This window comes from Erythrolamprus reginae, chromosome Z (assembly GCF_031021105.1).
Source record: "Erythrolamprus reginae isolate rEryReg1 chromosome Z, rEryReg1.hap1, whole genome shotgun sequence".
NCBI lineage: Eukaryota > Metazoa > Chordata > Lepidosauria > Squamata > Dipsadidae > Erythrolamprus > Erythrolamprus reginae.
This window is the reverse complement of record NC_091963.1, coordinates 96,326,162-96,345,634: the sequence shown is the minus strand read 5'-3', so window position 1 is coordinate 96,345,634 and position 19,473 is coordinate 96,326,162. Positions and strand designations below refer to the sequence as shown.

The following is a 19,473-nucleotide window of genomic DNA, read 5'->3' as shown; positions in this document are numbered from 1 at the left end:
CATCAAGGTAGCCCAAATATGGCATTTATGCTTCAGAATTCTTTGGAATACTTTTAACTATTGTGTTGTTATAAACAATAGACAATATTTGCAACAAATGGCAATCACATCAAAACAGTATTATTTAAATATGTGTGGAAGAAGAGAAGAGAAAAAGGGAGGGAGGGAGGATCAGCCTGCAGTTTTGAGAGAATGATGATACAGGATGATAAGGAGAAAGCTGAAAAGTTTCTTTCCTATTTTTTCATTTATCCAAAACAGTTATCCAACCTGTCAGAAGTTCACCATGAAATGAAGAAGAGAAACGCAAATCAAAATAGATGAAAAGTAAGGAGATGATTGCTTTGAATGAAGCCCAATGGGTTATATCCAGGATGCTGAAGGAACTGACAGAGGGGTGTGATTTCTGAACCACTGATTGTTATTTTTGAAAATCCCTGAAGTATAAGGGACACTGCTAGAGGATGGGAGAAGAGTTAATTTTTTCCCCAGCTTTGAAAAGTAGAGAATAAGGGAAATGAACCAAGGAAATTACTGTATAACCTAATAAGCTTTACAACAGTAATGGGGAAAAAATTCTAGAAAATATTATCAAACTGTAGAGTTTGCAAGTAACATATTTTGAAAAAAAAGGTGATATCAGAAATCTAAATATTAAAAAAAGATTGTGCCAGACTAGACAAAGGTTGATTTTCTTACCAAGTTCTTAAATCAAGGAAATACTGTAGGTATAATGCATCTGGTTGGTCAAAGCAATGGAAACTGCAGTTTAATGTTTCCAAATGTAAAATACTGTAATGCACTTGGGGAAAAGGAATCCTCAATCTGAGTATTGTATTGGCAGTTCTGTGTTAGCAAAAACTTCAGAAGAGAAGGATTTAGGGATAGTGATTTCTGACAGTCTCAAAATGAGTGAACAGTGCGGTCAGGCAGTAGGGAAAGCAAGTAGAATGCTTGGCTGCATAGCTAGAGGTATAACAAGCAGGAAGAGGGAGATTGTGATCCCGCTATATAGAGCACTGGTGAGACCACATATGGAATACTATGTTCAGTTCTGGAGACCTCACTTACAAAAAGATATTGATAAAATTGAACAGGCTCAAAGACGGGCTACAAAAATGGTGGAAGGTCTTAAGCATAAAATGTATCAGGAAAGACTTAATGAACTCATTCTGTATAGTCTGGAGGACAGAAGGGAAAGGGGGGACATGATTGAAACATTTAAATATGTTAAAGGGTTAAGTAAGGTTCAGGAGGGTAGTGTTTTTAATAGGAAAGTGAACACAAGAACAATGGGGCACAATCTGAGGTTAGCTGGGAAAAAGATCTGAAGCAATGTGAGAAAATATTATTTTACTGATTTTTTTAAAAACCATTTGTATCTAATTTGGGTCACCTGTTCAAGAAATACGCCAAGAAGTAGATAGAGTACAGAAAAGAGCAATAAAATTGATGACAGGTTTGTTGGCTAAATCTTATGAAGTATGGTTAAAAATGGATATGAGTTGCTTAAAGAAGAGGATGTTAAAAGGAGTAATAATAGCAGTCTTCTAATTCTTGAAGAGATATCTCTTAAAAGGCCAGAACAGCTAGCTAATTAGACTGCTAGATAAAAGAATAAAATAGAAACAGCGAAGGGTCATTTTATTTAATATCTACCTGTTGTCATGGTAAGCATATTCAATTATTAAAGTCATTACTGTTTCCACAGAACTATGGATAGCACTAATCTATGCAATGCTTAAAATACATCTGCTCCTAGATTTTGAAACAATTCCTAGCATCTATTCCAAAGAACCCCATTAGTTTCAGTTGTTGTCACTGCCCTGTGGCTTTGTGATATTCCTAATCAATTAGGGACCTTTGCTCCTGAATCATTCTGCTGTTGGTCCTGCTATTCTCAACAACAATATTTCTTCTTCAGTTAGATAGACTTTTCCATTCAGTTCCATTTATGACTTTCTCTATCTTATGAATTTTCTTTTTAACGCTACTGTTCAAATCTCATTCCACCTCTGTTTGATGCTATCTCTATTACTTGATGGACAAAGGTGCAGAGATTATTTTTAACTCAACCTTTCCCCTGGAAATAATTCTTTACTAAAAATCAAAATAAAATGAACATTTAACTTGCAGTATAGTCAGCAAATGACAGAGATGTCTGGACCATAAGGCAAAAGAAAGGGATATTGTTACACACAAATAACATTGTTTTGGGGATCATAATATGACTTTATGGACAAGTGTAATTCCCATATTCAGGGAACAAACTAATGTTGCAAATATATATAATTTCTCTATGTAAGTGGGATATGTTGATTTTTGGCCTTCAGTTAGATTATTAACTAAAATTCACAAGATTGCAGGTTTGGTGTTTTCTTTAGCAGCAGAAGCAATGACTACTTATAGCATTTTTTCTTATCTCTGCTTTGGACTAACTTTGTAATTAACCTAAAAGCTCCTGCACTCTGTCAATGTCAAGCTCAGCTGTCAAATAGGTTGTAAAAAAATTACAAACTAAAGACTGACCCTCGACAAACTTGCATTGCCACTTCGGATTCAATTCATTACTCTGCAAAAAAAATACTGATTGTTTTCTATACTGTCCCCGGGTTGGAAGGTTAGTAGATTGTGCAATGAAGCCAAAGTGAAAGCATTGGTGCCCATAAGAATGATGCCCCAAAGTAATTATTAGGATGCAGGTCAGAATATAATATACCCTGTTTGAAATGCCAATTCTCTACTTCCTCTTATTTGGCATTATGTCCTGTTTCTACCACACATTTGGTGTTACTTTTTCAACCCAGTTTTCTCTTACTCGCAAGTTTAGTTTCCTAACAATAATTCTTCCACCCGAGCTGATATTCTCCATTCATGAAGATTTTAGTTTTTATTTTGTGTTTCCTATCAAAACTGCCTCAATCAAACAGAATAGGAGACATCTATAACTGATTACATTGTTTGTTTGTTTGTTTGACTTCTACGCCGTCCAATCCCGAAGGACTCAGGGCAGCTTACAAAATAATATAATAGAAATACAAAAAATTACAAAGCAATAAGAAGTAGAATATAATATATAAAACTAAAAACCCCATAATAAAAACTAATTTATTATTAAAAAACAGTCGTAATCACATGCATACACCCCCATTCATACAGTTTGGCCATGGATGATGCATAATTCAAGGCCCCCCAGGCCTGCTGGCAAAGCCAGGTCTTTGTGGCCTTATGGAAGGCCAATAGGGTGGGAGCAGTATAGACATTGGCGGGTAGTTGGTTCCATAGAGCCGGGGCAGCCACAGAGAAGGCCCTCCCTCGTGGTTCCGCCAACCTGCATTCCTCTTCGGCGGGACCTGTAGGAGGCCAATTCTGTGTGCTCTTATTGGTCTCTGGGAGGTATGTGGCAAGATACATGCTATTACTCTATTCATAAATTTCAATGGATATTATGGAGGCGAAGAGGACTAGTTTTGGACAATGCAGAGAGATCATCTGTCCTAATTGCCACTATGATCTGCTCTGTCCTGCACTTTCTCTCCTCACAGAGGACCAACAGTTGGTCCCAATGTGAAAGAACTGTCCAATGGGGAAGAATAGCAGACTGTTTCTTCAGAGATAACGGTATTATCTTCCCACAGTTACAGTCATTATAAAAATGATGAAACATTTGCAACTCACGTATAAGACAATATATGTAGCTCAGGGATGAACTGAAGATTTATATTATATTACTGGGATAGTTGATCACAGCTGAGGACAGGAGAGGACTGCCCGTTGCCGGCACTACTGGTGTGCTCCTGGGTGCACGGGTCTGGCACATGCGGGTGCACACATTGGTGCAAGATTTAGCTTCCTGCACATGGCACAGAGCAGAATCTCATGTGAGGATGCTCACGCATGTCAGATTTCGCTGATTTTCGGCTATTTCTTTGCTTCTGCGCATGTGTGAAAAAAGGCTGAAAATTGGCGAAATCCAGCATGCTTGAGTGTCCTCACATGAGATTAGGGTTCCTGCACATGTACAGAAACCGAATCTCACGCCGACACTTGTGCCGCCTGCCAGTAAGCAGGAGCTGTGTGCGCAGCTCCATTTTTCCAACCACAACTGTGCACCTGACCATATCAGCTGCTGCCCTATACTGGCTGAGAATCAAGTAGAGACGATTACATTTACTCTGAATGAATGCCTTTTTTGAGATGGCATAGGACAGTGTTTCCCAACCTTGGCAACTTGAAGATGTTTGGACTTCAACTCCCAGAATTCCCCAGCCAGTGAATGATGGCTGGGGAATTCTGGGAGTTGAAGTCCAAATATCTTCAAGTTGCCAAGGTTGGGAAACCTTGGCATAGAAAAAGAGAAAGGGAAGGGCAGCAAAGAGGATGAAACTGGCAAATTCTTAAATTACCTATCTGAATTATATTCTACAGCCAGTAGTAGAATGTACATCAAAGTAAAACCAGTTGGAAATATTTTCTTAAAAGCCTAGAAGGAGCCGTACTTAACAACTATCGTCCAGTCTCCAACCTTCCCTTTATGGGGAAGGTTGTCGAGAAGGTGGTGGCACTCCAGCTCCAGCGGTCCTTGGAAGAAGCCGATTATCTAGGTCCCCAACAGTCGGGTTTCAGGGCCGGTTACAGCACGGAAACCGCTTTGGTCGCGTTGATGGATGATCTCTGGCGGGCCCGGGACAGGGGTTTATCCTCTGTCCTGGTGCTCCTTGACCTCTCAGCGGCTTTCGATACCATCGACCATGGTATCCTTCTGCACCGGCTGGAGGGGTTGGGAGTGGGAGGCACTGTCCTTCAGTGGTTCTCCTCCTACCTCTCTGGCCGGTCGCAGTCGGTGTTAGTGGGGGGCCAGAGGTCGACTCCTAGGTTTCTCCCTTGTGGGGTGCCTCAGGGGTCGGTCCTCTCCCCCCTGCTATTCAACATCTACATGAAACCGCTGGGCGAGATCATCCAAGGACATGGGGTGAGGTATCATCAATATGCGGATGATACCCAGCTTTACATCTCCACCCCATGCCCAGTCAACGAAGCGGTGGAAGTGATGTGCCGGTGCCTGGAGGCTGTTGGGGCCTGGATGGGTGTCAACAGACTCAAGCTCAACCCGGATAAGACGGAGTGGCTGTGGGTTCTGCCTCCCAAGGACAATTCCATCTGTCCGTCCATCACCCTGGGGGGGGAATTATTGACCCCCTCAGAGAGGGTCCGCAACTTGGGCGTCCTCCTCGATCCACAGCTCACATTAGAACAACATCTTTCAGCTGTGGCGAGGGGGGCGTTTGCCCAGGTTCGCCTGGTGCACCAGTTGCGGCCCTATCTGGACCGGGACTCATTGCTCACAGTCACTCATGCCCTCATCACCTCGAGATTCGACTACTGTAATGCTCTCTACATGGGGCTACCTTTGAAAAGTGTTCGGAAACTTCAGATCGTGCAAAATGCAGCTGCGAGAGCAGTCATGGGCCTACCTAGGTATGCCCATGTTTCACCATCACTCCGCAGTCTGCATTGGTTGCCGATCAATTTCCGGTCACAATTCAAAGTGTTGGTTATGACCTTTAAAGCCCTTCATGGCATCGGACCAGAATATCTCCGAGACCGCCTCCTGCCGCACGAATCCCAGCGACCGATTAGGTCCCACAGAGTGGGCCTTCTCCGGGTCCCGTCAACTAAACGATGTCGGTTGGCGGGCCCCAGGGGAAGAGCCTTCTCTGTGGCGGCCCCGGCCCTCTGGAACCAACTCCCCCCGGAGATTAGAACTGCCCCTACTCTTCCTGCCTTCCGTAAACTCCTTAAAACCCACCTTTGCCGGCAGGCATGGGGGAACTGAAACATCTCCCCCGGGCACGTTTAATTTATGCATGGTATGTCTGTGTGTGTGACTGTTAGCATATGGGGTTTTTTAAATATTTAAATATTTTAAATCTGTCGGATTGCTTATGATTTGTTTTTTACATGTTGTGAGCCGCCCCGAGTCTTCGGAGAGGGGCGGCATACAAATCTAAGTAATAAATAAATAAATAAATAAATATATATTCATTGGCAAATCCTACAAAGCAAGAGAAAGAGGTCTTAGAAACATCTCACTGAAATAAATTGTGTACTTTTTAATTGTGCACCTGCTTTCTCTGAACTTCTGATTTTTATTTCCATGATTGGATTGTTCCAGTCTCTTAACTATTTTATGTACAGTGGTACCTCTACTTAAGAACTTAATTCGTTCCGTGACCAGGTTCCTAAGTAGAAAAGTTTGTAAGTAGAAGCAATTTTTCCCATAGAAATCAATGTAAAAGCAAATAATGCGTGCAAACCCATTAGGAAATAAATAAAAGCTCGGAATTTGGGTGGGAGGAAGAGGAGGAAGAAGAGGAGGAGGACTGTCACTGCCAAAGGAAGAAGGTGAAGTGAGGGGAATAAAAAACCCCCAAAACATTAAGGCTTTAAAAAAAAGAGGGACTCTGAGGCGGCAAGGAGGAGCACGTGCCTCCCATACACCTGGTGTGAGGCTGCCTCCCATACACTGCGCCAGAGAGAGAAACCCAGGCGGGCGAGAGGGGGGAACCTCCTGCTCTTTGACTGAAAGGCGGCGGCTGCTGCTGCTACCTGCTTCCTCTTCCTTCCCATGCTGAAGGGCTCCCCTCTCCTCTTGCTCGCTCACTTTGTAGCCGGCACCTTTCCTTCATGGTGGTGACTCTTCAGTTTGGTTGAAGCCAAATTGATCCGGCCAGGGCGAAGCACTGCCTTTTGTCTTTCTGCGCCCAGATGCTCCAGGAGGCAACCTCGCGCCAGATGTATGGGAGGCAGTGCGAGGGAACCACCACAGCGAAGTGATTTATTCCCTCTCCAAGCACCCAGAGAGAGGAAAATGCTTCGTTCACTCTAGGCTGCTCAGAGGGAAATGAACATTTCTTTTCTCTAGGCACTGGCATATGTTTATTACCCTCCAGGCGCCCAGAGAAAGTAAAATGCTTCGTTCACTCTGGACTGCCAAAGCCTCCTTAAGTGTCACTGAAAGGCTCCTCTGGCAGCCCAGAAAATCCCAAAATGGCCAGGATTAAAGGGGGAATGGCAGAAAACTGGCCAAGCCTTCGTGTCGCTCTCAAATTTCCTGGGAAATTTTTCTGTGCTCAGGTTCTTGAGTAGAAAATTAAGAGGCATAAAAATCTTGAACACCCAGTTCTTATCTAGAAAGATATTAAGTAGAGGCATTCTTAGGTAGAGGTATCACTGTATTAAATATTTATTTGATGTATTTATGTAGAGGATACCCAGTTCCAAATAACTCTGGACATCTTACACTTAAACATTATGTAATACACAGATCACAAATACACAAAAAGGACATGAGAGCCAAAAATAAGGGTGGGAGAATTTCCCCATATGGAAGACTTTCAGAACTTATTGGGGTGGGATACTATCTTTCATTCTGCAAAAATCTCTTCTCAGAAGAAAACATAATTTAATTCCCACCCGATATACTGAACCAACAGGTGCAGAGGAGAGGAAATGTAAATCTTGGGATTTTAGAAAGCTAATTTGTTGTGCCTGAATATCATACAACTCCTTTGGGCAGGTTCAATCTGGTTGCAAGCTCAGAAGTTATGCAGAGATCCATAAAGTTAATTCTTCAGCACTTGATTTCAATTTCTAGTAGCAGCCTTGATTCTGATTGTTTGCATTGTTTGCAACCCATTGATACTGTAAAGGGATTCTTCCCATTGATACTGTAAAAGGATACTTCTGTAATCAGAACTTGTTTAGTCGTCTGGCACAAATCACTTACTACTTGCAATTGCATCTGAATATATCAATATTTTCTATAAAATATTGCTTGTTGTCAAAGTTGTAATAGAGCCAATTGGATACACCTTGCTGTTAATGTGCTGAAGTAGGTGATGATGAATTTGACCTCTCATGGGCATGCAACTATCTAGGTCAGGGACTTAGTCATGTGGACGTCAACTCCTAGAATTCCTGAGCTAGGATGATTTGCTTAGGAATTCTGGAAATTGAAGTCCACAAGTCATAGAAGAGCCAAGTTTGCCTATCCTTGATCTAGGTGAGTTTGGCCAGATATTCTCTCTCATCCCAACCAACCTTACCGAGTAGTTTTGGGCAGAAAGAGTATTATATATGACACTGTGAGTAATGCAAAATAAAGAGAGGACATATTCTAATAATAAATCAAAGTAATAAATCACTTTACAAGTCTGCGGAGAGGGGCGGCATACAAATCCAATAAATAATAATAATAATAATTAAAGCTCAATTCTTTGAAGGGTTTTTTCATGACAAACCTTTTATATTTCTTTTTTATTTTATCTAATTCTGCTTTATATTTTTGTGATTAGCAATATTTAATTGTAGACTTTCTCCATGGGAGGTCAAATTTGTCATCGCCTACTTCCGCTCCTTAAGAGCAAGGTGTGTCCATTTCATGATGTTGTCTGGGCAAGAGAAATATCAATTGCAGCAATATGTTCTGATACGATATAAATTTGTTCTTCTGTTTCTGTTGCTTTGAATAGAATATGTTTGGTTACATTAAGATATCTTTCAGAATGATGAACTGCCAACTACCCTTACTCTTAATTATGTAAGTTAGATTGGTGGCAATTATAGTTTCTTCACCCCTGAACTATGCAATTGGCAAACAGCCTAGGCTAATGGTGAATCTTTTTGGCACCAAGTGCCCAAACCAGAATGTGTGCGCATGTTTGCATGCCGGCCAGCTGGTTTTTGTGCACCCCAGAGCACCAGAAACCTGAAGACCAGCTGGCTGGCGTGTGCATGCCTGTTTTTTGGGCCATTTTCAGACCATTTTGGGGCACTTTTGGGGGCATTTTCAGGGCTGTTTTTCAGGCCATTTTAGGACGGAGCTGAGCTGGGGCGATGATTAGCATGCCCACAGAGAGGACTCAACATGCCACTTCTGGAATGGGTGCTATAGGTTCACCATCACAGGTAATAAATCACTTGCATAAGTAAATTTCCGGGCCTTGAAAACTTTTGGAATTTTGCTGTCATGCCATGACCAACACTGTAATGTCAAGTCAGCACATTGCCTATGGAAATTGTAAACCTGCTTTGAGACTTCTATTTTGTAGTAGATTGCCATAATGTAATAATGATGTCAGACAATATGCTAGAAGATATCTGTTACTAACATTTGCCAAGAGCCACAGGATTTGTGTGGCTTCTATAGAGAGATTGGGTTCCTATAGAGAGAGTAGTGGGCACCATATTATTCTCCATTATGTTGCAAAGAAAAGACAACTTCAAGCTGGAAGATTCATGTTGCTCTGAAAAGCAAAATACTCAGGAGCAGTAAGTGGTATTGAAGCAGTAAGTTGTATTGTTAGTGTTATTATCTTTTTCTTCTCTTTTATATGGGGATGGATGGTACAACAAAGAATCTAAAAATACCAAGGAAGTATAAGCACACCAGCATTAAAGCCAAAGAATTAGGAGCATAAATGGAGTTTTCATCTGTATTTGTAATGTTGATATCTAATGAGGGAATGGAAGATTTTAGAAGCTCCCAGGATGATGCTGTCAAGATAACTTCAGATTCCTAGACTGAAATCTACATTAAGATTAAGGGCTTCTGGCAGGGGATGGGCTGCACTGCACAAGAACTAGGAAGAATGTTTGGAAAATGACTAGCTTTAGGGTTTTAAAAAGCTTTAGCTCTAAAGGACTTTAAAACTGAAGGGAGAGTGTGATCAATCTTTAGGATCTTTAGGACCTAATCCCAAACATAAACCCTAAGGCAACCAAACAAACTATGAGGTGGGAGTGCTGGAAAGGAAGGGGACTCAGATATTAAACAGGAGATGACGCCATAAAGGCTTCAGGTTTCAGGCAGCCTAAACACTAATACTCAAAGTTTGAAGAACAAACAGGATGAATGTGAAGTACTGTATGAGGGGAGGTATGATATAGTTGCCATTACTTTCCATTACTAGCTTGCTCAGATGAAACTCATGGGTGGACTGCACTTCTGGAAGGATATTAAAAGTTCAAATGAAATAGATAGACTTAACAAAAGAAGAGATAGAGTTGCATTATAATAAGAAATCACTACACCTCTATGGGAAAGTCTAAAACCAAGAGTGAAAGGCTCTTTGAATGCTACTACATAGGAATATACTACAGACCACCCTTCCAAGCAGAGGAAATAGATGGACACTTTGCTAATCAATTAACTATGGCGTGCAGAAAACACACTACAGTAGTAAAAGGGAACTAGGGGTTATTCCCCCCCCCCATTTCTGACCATTAAATGTTATGTGTGGATGTGATTGAGTTATTGACTGCTTTTTAATGTAGTGGGATTTTAGTTTATAGTTTTTAATTATTAGATTTGTACACATATTGTTTTTGTATTCTGTTCTGTGAGCTGCCCCAAGTCTTCGGAGAAGGGCGGCATACAAATATTATAATAATAATAATAATAATAATAATAATAATAATAATAATAACAACTACCCTGATATTAACTGGAAGACAAACTGTGTAGGAGATCAAAGTGGGAGCTCAAACAGATTACTGATTAGCCTATTTGACAACTTTGTAATCCAAAAGGTAGAAAAGAAACAAAAAGGTCAGCTCTGCTGTGTTGTGGTTAGCCCTGGCCCAGCTCCTGCCCCAAGGACTATGGATGTGGGGGAGACATCCACATGCCGCGGGCAGTGTTCTCTCTAAATTTTTTTTGGAGTGGGCGGAAAAGTATAGTGTCTGAGCGGCAGTCCCTTTGGGACTGGGCGGCACAGAAATAATAATAAAATTTCCCCCTCGGCTTCTGGGCAGGTTTGGAAAACTCTGAGTTGATGATGATTTTTAAGTGAGCGATTGCTCACTGCTTAGCTTAAAGGGAACTATGGCCGCGGGCCTATTTTGCTCCCGGTGGAATCTGCTGATGAAGGGTCCTCTGACCAAGAAGACATGTGTGACAGGGAGGAGGAGAGTGTGGCAGACAGTTCAGAAGGAGATCAATTATCTAGCTCCTCCTTGGATTTGGAACAAGAGTTAATGATACAGAGAGCGATGCGTAGGCAGCAACAACTGAGAGATTATTATCAAAGAAAATAAGGCCACCTGTGGTTGGGTGGGGCTGTGGTAATTAGTGAGGCTGATATAAATAGCAGCCTGTGGGTTTGGCCATTGTGGAGGATTATCTGATCGTTGTGTTTCGTGCCTGCCTTGCTGGCTTCGACCTTTGTGTGCTGATTTTTCCCTGCTTTGAAACTAAACCAGAGCAAAGTGTGTTTCACTTTGTGAAAGAAGGACTGTGAATTGCCTCACAGCTGCAAGCTAAGTATCTTAGAACTGATAAGGGACTTGTACAAATTACCAGTTTGTTTGGAGACGAGTGCTCTTTGCTATACAAAAAGAGTGCTTAGTTTATTTGAATTTTCGGTATAAAGAACATTGTTTTGAATTTTCAAACGTGTGTGTGTCTGAAATTTGTATCTATGAATTTTTGGGAGGATTCTACCAGAGAGCTTGACAGAACATGCTGGACTTAATTCTTACTAACAAAGTTGAAATTATATAGGGCCGTGTTGGTGAATCTATGGCATGCATGCCAGAAGTGGCATGTAGAGTCATCTGGATAAACACACCAGCTGTCTTCTGGGTTCCAGCACGGATGTGCATGCCAGCCAGCTGGTCTTTGCGCTGAGCACCACAAACCAGAACACCAGGGGACCAGCACACATGTCCATGCCAGAAACCAGAAGCTTAGTTCTCAGCATGCGCATACCAGGGGCGGATTGCTGCTACTGGCTGCTACCGATGTGCTGTGCACACAGTTTGGATCATCTTACATGTGTGTGCGCATGTCCCCAGCATGATTTTGCTTATGCACATGTACACATGAAACAAAAATGTGGTGAAATCTTGTGAGGGTGTGTGCGCATGCACAAGATTTCAACATTTTTTTCCTTCCACGCATGCGCAGAAGCAAAAAATCACCAAAATCTCACAAATGCATGCGTCCCTTCACAGGATTTTGATCTGTGAATGCACATGAAGCAAAAGATATAAAAACTTAAAGAAAAAAGATGGTGGTGCCCGAAGGACTGGCACCAGAGTGGTCACACAAATTGCGCAATCTTGCAGCTGCTACCACGCTGATAGCAACCCATCCCTGGTGCATACGTGCTGGGGAACTGCTCTTTTGGTTTTCAGCACTCCCCTGCACTTGCCAAAAAGATTCACCAACACTGATATGGGCGATTGAAGTTTGGGGGAGAGTGACCATGTCATACTAGAATTCAACATAATGCAGGTAAGGAGGGTGGGGGCAGTCCTAATCTCTGGGGGGAGTTGATTCCAGAGTGTTGGAGCCGCCACAGAGAAGGCTCTTCCCCTGGGTCCCACCAGACGACATGCAGGTACAAGGAATTATTATTATTATTATTATTATTATTATTATTATTATTATTATTATTATTAATAATAATAATAATAATAATTAGATTTGTATGCCGCCCCTCTCTGTAGACTCAGGGCAGCTCACAGCAATGATAAAAACAATACATGGTAACAAATCTAATACTTAAAATCTAAAATAACAGTTTTACATTAAAAAGTCTAAAAAGGAAAAAAAACCCCAATAGATAAAATACATACACACAGTCATATCATGCACAAAACTACATAGGCAAGCGGGGGATGTCTCAGTTCCCCCAAGCCTGACGACAGAGGTGGGTTTTAAGGAGTTTACTAAAGGTAAGGAGGGTGGGGGCAGTCCTAATCTCTGGGGGGAGTTGATTCCAGAGTGTTGGAGCCACCACAGAGAAGGCACTTCCCTTGGGTCCCACCAGACGACATTGTTTAGTCGACGGGACCCTGAGAAGACCAACTCTGTGGGACCTAACCGTCCGCTGGGATTCGTGTGGCAGAAGGCGGTCTCGCAGATATCCTGGTCCAGTGCTACGAAGGGCTTTATAGGTCATAACCAACACTTTGAATTGTGACCGGAAACTGATCGGCAACCAATGCAGACTGCGGAGTGTTGGTGTAACATGGGCATATTTGGGAAAGCTCATGATTGCTCTCGCAGCTGCATTCTGCATGATCTGAAGTTTCCGGACACTTTTCAAAGGTAGCCCCATGTAGAGAGTGTTGTATCCTGAAATGGCTAGCATTACAATAGTCGAACCTCGAGGTGATGAGGGCATGAGTGACTGTGAGCAGTGACTCCTGGTCCAGATAGGGCCGCAACTGGTGCACCGGGCGAACCTGGGCAAGCGCCCCCCTTGCCACAGCTGAAAAATGTTTCTCTAATGTGAGCTGTGGATCGAGGAGGACGCCCAAGTTGCACACCCTCTCTGAGGGGGTCAATAATTCCCCCCCCCCAGGGTAATGGACGGACAGATAGTGTTGTCCTTGGGAGGCAAAACCCACAGCCACTCCGTCTTATCAGGGTTGAGTTTGAGTCTGTTGACACCCATCCAGGCCCAAATAGCCTCCAGACACCGGCACATCACTTCCACTGCTTCATTGACTGGACATGGACAATTGAACATAGCCAAATGATTGTCTTAGATTTCAAGAGAGCTGACTTCAACAAATTAGGAGTTTAGGAAGGATTCTAACGGAGGGAAATCCAAAAGGGAAAAACAACTCAAGTTGCTCTGACAATTCTGAAAAATGAGAGTATAAAAGCCCAATTTAATGCAATACCACAGAGAAAGAAAACAAGAGACCCCATATGAAGCCAGTATGATTTCATAAAGAAATTTCTGGCAAACTGAGAGAATAAAAGGACAAGTATTTTTAAAAATTGAAAGAGGACATATGACTGAAACAGAATACCAGCAAATCGCCTAAATCTGCATGGACAAAGTCAAGAAAGCTTAGAATGAACAGATACAAAAAATAATATTTTTTTCAACATGTAAGAAACAAGAAAAAAGTAAATAAAATGATAAGTGCATTAATAGGAAAAGATGGCAAAGAGGTAAGGAGAAAGCAGAATTTTTCAATTCATTCTTTGCATCTATTTCCACACAAAAGGGGGAAAAAACAGTCCAACCTACAAAACCACTACTGTAGAAGAAAAAATAGGAATATAAATCAAAATAGGTGAGAAAATGATAAAATCCACTTTAGACAAGTTCAAAATGCCAGGACAGGGATCTGAAGGAACTGAGAGATGTGATCTCAAAACTATTGAACTACATTTTTCAAAGATCCTGAGCACAGGAGAACTGCCAGAGGACTGGAAAATGTGATTCCAATTTACACACAAAAAAGTGGGTGGGTGGTAATAGGTTCCAGTAAATTATACATGGACATCTGGGAATATCATGGAAAAGAAAAGCATTTAAAAAAAAAATGCAGTCCTGTCCAGACTGTATAAAACTATCAAACTCATCCCCCGTTGAATCCTAAAAAAGAAAATGGGGTGAGGAAATAAAGAAACATTATGAATGCTTACTGTCTTTCCTGTAGTAGAGGATCTCCAGTTTACACTCCTCCAATCCAAGCAGTGCTTGTCCCAGCTGCGCAATGGAGTTGGGTGTGGTGTCAGGCCCAGTGAGGAAATTGCAGGTGCAAGGCCGTTGCATAACTTCTACTCGAGAGTAGCCAAACATCTCACAGAAGCCATCATTGCAGTAAATGATAGCAGAATTCTCCATCTGGGCATTGGCAATAATAAACTTGCGATCTTAGGAGGAAAATGGTAGAAAATGCCAAAGATTACCATTAAACTGTTAATCAAACAAGAATATTAATAGCAAATAGCAATTTACATCAACCCACTTCTTAGTATATATAAAGAAGATATATAAAAAGAAGTACCTTTCTGTGTACCCTGTATGTAGAATGGGCCAATGTTATTGGGAAGGTATAATAGCAGTGATGGGCTCCTACGGGTATGGTCAGGTACTTCTGGACTCTGTATGTTTTTCCTATTGTAGTAAATGAGCTTGAATGTGTATAATTTTAGAAGAGCTGTGTGTGTGTAAGTGTATGTGTACATACATATTATTATTTATTATTATTATTATTATTATTATTATTATTATTATTATTATTATATTTGTATGCCGCCCCTCTCCACAGACTCGGGGTGGCTCACAACAGCAATAAAACAGTGTACAATGAACAAAACTACACAGTTTATATAGTGGATAATGTATATTTTTGTGTGCCTGTGTGTAATATGTACACACATGGCATATATAAATAATATATTTTGGATGTTCAGTAGTAATAAATAAATAAATAGGGGAACTGTATCTCTTTGAGGCAAGGAGAGGCCAGGCACCCTAATCCAAACTCTTGATGTGAGTGATGTCAAGTTGGCCACCTTTAAGCCAGTCACATGACCTTTAAGCCACCCCTTGGACACATGATCGTCAAGCCACTCCCACCTGGTTACATGGCCAGCAAGTCAAACCCACAGAATAAGCCACACCCACAGTGTGGTAGTAAAAAAAATTGTAGCCTTTCATTGTTTGACAGGTATGTTCATAAGATGTTAATGGAAGATGTATGTTACTACTATGTACATAACTGATTGGGTTTGGCAATATACAGTATAAAACAAGCCAACAATATATGCTTAAATGTATTGAAACACAACTGCTTTAAGTGTTAGTGTTATTGATTGCCATAAGAGGGGGTCAGAAGCGTGATTCTCTCTCTCTGCTATTTCTAGTATGTTCTCTGTGGCTGCTGCAGGAAAAACTGTGTGTTATAAATAAATAAAGTTGTATATATTTGTAAGCTGAACAAGTAAGACTTATAGTTTTGTATATGTATTGACTGATTTAACCATGTATGACTAGGACTGTTCTTGACTAAGATAGTTTCCAAAGTAAATAATATTTTATACACTTAATGTATCTGGATTGTATTACTGAACCATTGCTCATATTTCTGGGCTATCAGCTAGATATCTGCTAGAACTCCATGTTTCCTCTGTCTATGTGCATCTTTGAAAACTCAAAGATTGCTCTGGGCACTCCTTAACACTGTACTGTATATACTAATGTGTTCCCTTTCTTCACCTCACCATATTACTAAAAATTACCTTCTGAGAAATTTGTTGCTCTTTCTTTCTTTCTTTCTTTCTTTCTTTCTTTCTTTCTTTCTTTCTTTCTCCTGAATCCAACTGTTTTTTTTTTATTTAAAATTTACATTCCTCATTTTTTTTAAAAAAACACTCAAGCCTGAATTATGTCAATTACTTTGGAAGCTTAGTCCCTTACATGCTGATCCAATATTCAGATTCTTAACTCAGGAACAAGGTCAAAGTAGAAATGGATTTTTAAAAAATAAATTCAAATGAAAATTTACAAACATCTCCCTTGTATATTTCACCTAATGTACACATTGTATACATGTTTCCTTTATTTAATACTTGTAAATTGCTGAGTATATTTTTCATTTGGATATTGCATGAGAACATCAGGAAACTATAGCTTCAATGTAGAACCACATTGCAATTGTAATTTCAATCAATTAAGCAAATTTGCACAATTCTCTACTTTATTTTAAATCTTATGTCATTCTACTCCAAAATATTGTAAAATTGATTAGATATTAAATACAGTATTATTGTTTGTAATGTTTTTGTTCAACCATCATCTATTTTTTTAGTTTGCTTGATTCTGTGCTTCTGGTTTTTTTTGTTCACTTATAATAGTATTGAAGTGGTTGCCATTATTGTTCTTTTTATTTATTATCATATTATATTTATTACATAGTCCTCGACTTACAACCATATGTTTGAAGACAGTTCAAAGTTACAATAGCCTTGGAAAAAGTTACTCACAATATGATTTGTAATCTAGTTTTGCTAATTTTTGGCAAAACAAGCCCATTGGATTCACTTAACAACTGGTGATTCAATTAACAATCATGGTGATTCACAAAATGATAACTGTAAAGGGCCTTTGATATAGGTATTAAGCAGGAATTGCCCCTACTTGGTAGCCATGCCACACCTTGGTCTTTAGGATATTATGTATCCTTTGCTAAGCATGTAATACACTTAGCAAACATCCCTTGTCCACTGCACAGGGCAGCTTTTACCTTGGCCTGATATAAGGCCAGAAGACTTTACAATGTTCCAGTTCAAGAACGTCTTTGACCATGCCTCTGGAGGACACATAAATTGTTTTGCATGTCTTTTAGTAATGCTGTTTTTATAGGACAAGGCCATTGAATTAATAACTCTTTTCTGACTCATGGTCATGCAAGATTGGCTGAGCAGAACACTTGCTTTCATTTAGCAGACAGCTCAATAAATATAACCCCCTCCCCAAGAAAAAATAGCCAAATTACTAGCAATCTCTATTACCGAGGAACCATTAATTGTACAGCTGTCTTGTTCATTTGTATTTCCTAAGCAAATTTGTATTTCTTTATTTTTAATGCTTTTTTCTTATCTTCCTGATTGATACATATGGTGGTTTACCTTGTCCTCTGACCATGAAGTATCCCAATGTTTACAAGATAATAATTTCTGTTCCCTCTCCACTTTCTTATTTGAATACATTGGACTCTGTTGCATTAAAATACGCTAGGTATTTTAGTCATCTAATGATGAAAATACCAGACTAGAAAGTGGTTGACTGGGCATTCAGGTTCTGCCTTTGGGCCAGTCACTTGCTCTTAGTCCAACCACCCACAATACAGGGTGGTTGTTGTGGGGAAAATAGGAGACAAAATTGTATTGGATGTATTCACTACCATGAATCATTTGTAGAACAAATAAAGGTGGGATACAAATAAATAAATATAACTCATTCCTCCATTTGCATCGGCTAAGGAAGTTCCTTTTGACTTACCAACATTACAGTCACAGCCAATTATAATCTTAGTTTTTTAAAGCTTTGGTGACCAGAGAATGAGAATTTAGCATTGGTATTTGTGCTGAAGGCTAGATTGCAGGTACAGATGAGTGGAGTGATTCACTTGTTCAGAGAAAGAAGGAACAGATTTCTGTCCTCATCACATTTGTACTTCTTGTTTTTTGAGAGAAGGTCAATTGCACTATTGCTCTAATTTCTTTTTGTATCTTATATATTTACTACTCTATATTATCTACATGTATTTTATATCTTTTGTTATGTACTGTAATTGTGGTCATAATATAGTGATATTGATTACTTTCTGTATAGCTTAAGACCTGTTTTATTACTATGTAATGCCTTTCCCCCCCTTTCCCTTTCCCCCCCACCCTTTTTAACGATTTAAACTCAATAAACTTTCTTTTAAAAAAAACACTGTTGCTCTAAGAAGTAGATTTTCTCCCAGCAAGACCATGTTTCTTTGAAATCCCTAATCACGGGTACTGTAGAGAGTTGTACCCAAAACCCTCAAACATCTAGCCATGCCTAACTAAGTACTATATGAACATCATGTTCAGATGAGACAAGGAAAAAGAAGCACACAGTTGGCAGAGTGATACTTTCTACTTGTCTCATTGCTTGTATGGATCCCCCATTGCTTGCAGGAATACAGAAATCGATGATGTTGTCCTCTTTCCACTCCCAGTCCCCTGCGTATGTAGTCCACATCGGTGTTTTTAAAGTTTGATTTAAAACAGCTGTTTTCTAACTTAAGCCTTTCGGATGGTGACCAATGCTTTGTTTTGGACTAGACTCAATTCTGACTGGCTCCATGACCTTCCCCACCCAGTGACTGGGGATGCCCTGTGCAGCTCTTTTGACCTATGTTCTCTGCTATGTTCTCTGCGTTTTTAATCAGGATGTGATAATAAGAACATAAGAAGAGCCATGCTGAATCAGGCCAAAGCCCATCAAGTCCAGCATTCTGTGACTTATGGACTTCAACTTTAAGACTTGTGGACTTCAACTTTCAGAATTCTCCAGTCAGCATAGCTGGCTGAGGAACTCTGGGAGTTGAAGTCCATAAGTCTTAAAGTTGTCAAGTTTGAAGGCCTCTGATCCAGATGATTGTTCCTCTGCTGCTTGTCCTTCTCACCATGTAGGAAAAGCAAGCCTCCATGTTCACTGGTTTTCTGGGGCCTCCTTGCTTTTCTCTCTCCTTATTAGTCCTTGCACCTTTCTTTGGCCTTCACAGATGTTTGCACATATAGATGCCTTCCTGTCCCCTTCCCACATTATCTCATTTGACTAAGCCTGACTTTTTCTTTCTCCCTTTGTAATATCATTCTGTTTTGATGCTATAGCAATAGGGACAAGTTGTTCTTTCATTATAAAATCACCCTTACATAAATGGAAACTTCCTAGCATCATCAACTTCATAGGAAAAAAAGAGTAATGTTCCTATTTGCAACAAATATACATGTTTTAAAAGTAAGGGAAGAAAAACGCCATAGTTCTCCATTTATGACCACAAATGAACCCAACTTTATGTTGCTAAGAGGCACATCTGTTTGAAGGCCTTGTAGTGGATACAGTCCATACTGAGCAAATCCTGTTGCCAATTTTTAGAAACAATAAAATAACTTGT

At 40.3% G+C, this 19,473-nt stretch overlaps 1 protein-coding gene across 1 annotated transcript in view; it reads right to left on the bottom strand.

Moving 5' to 3' along the window:
- Positions 1-19,473, bottom strand: part of KCNH6 (potassium voltage-gated channel subfamily H member 6) — a 126,280-nt gene that overhangs the window by 85,740 nt on the left and 21,067 nt on the right. Inside the window, exon 2 of the mRNA XM_070729166.1 lies at positions 14,459-14,689. Within this exon, the coding sequence (XP_070585267.1) occupies positions 14,459-14,689 (231 nt within the window). The remainder of the gene's footprint in view (positions 1-14,458; positions 14,690-19,473) is intronic.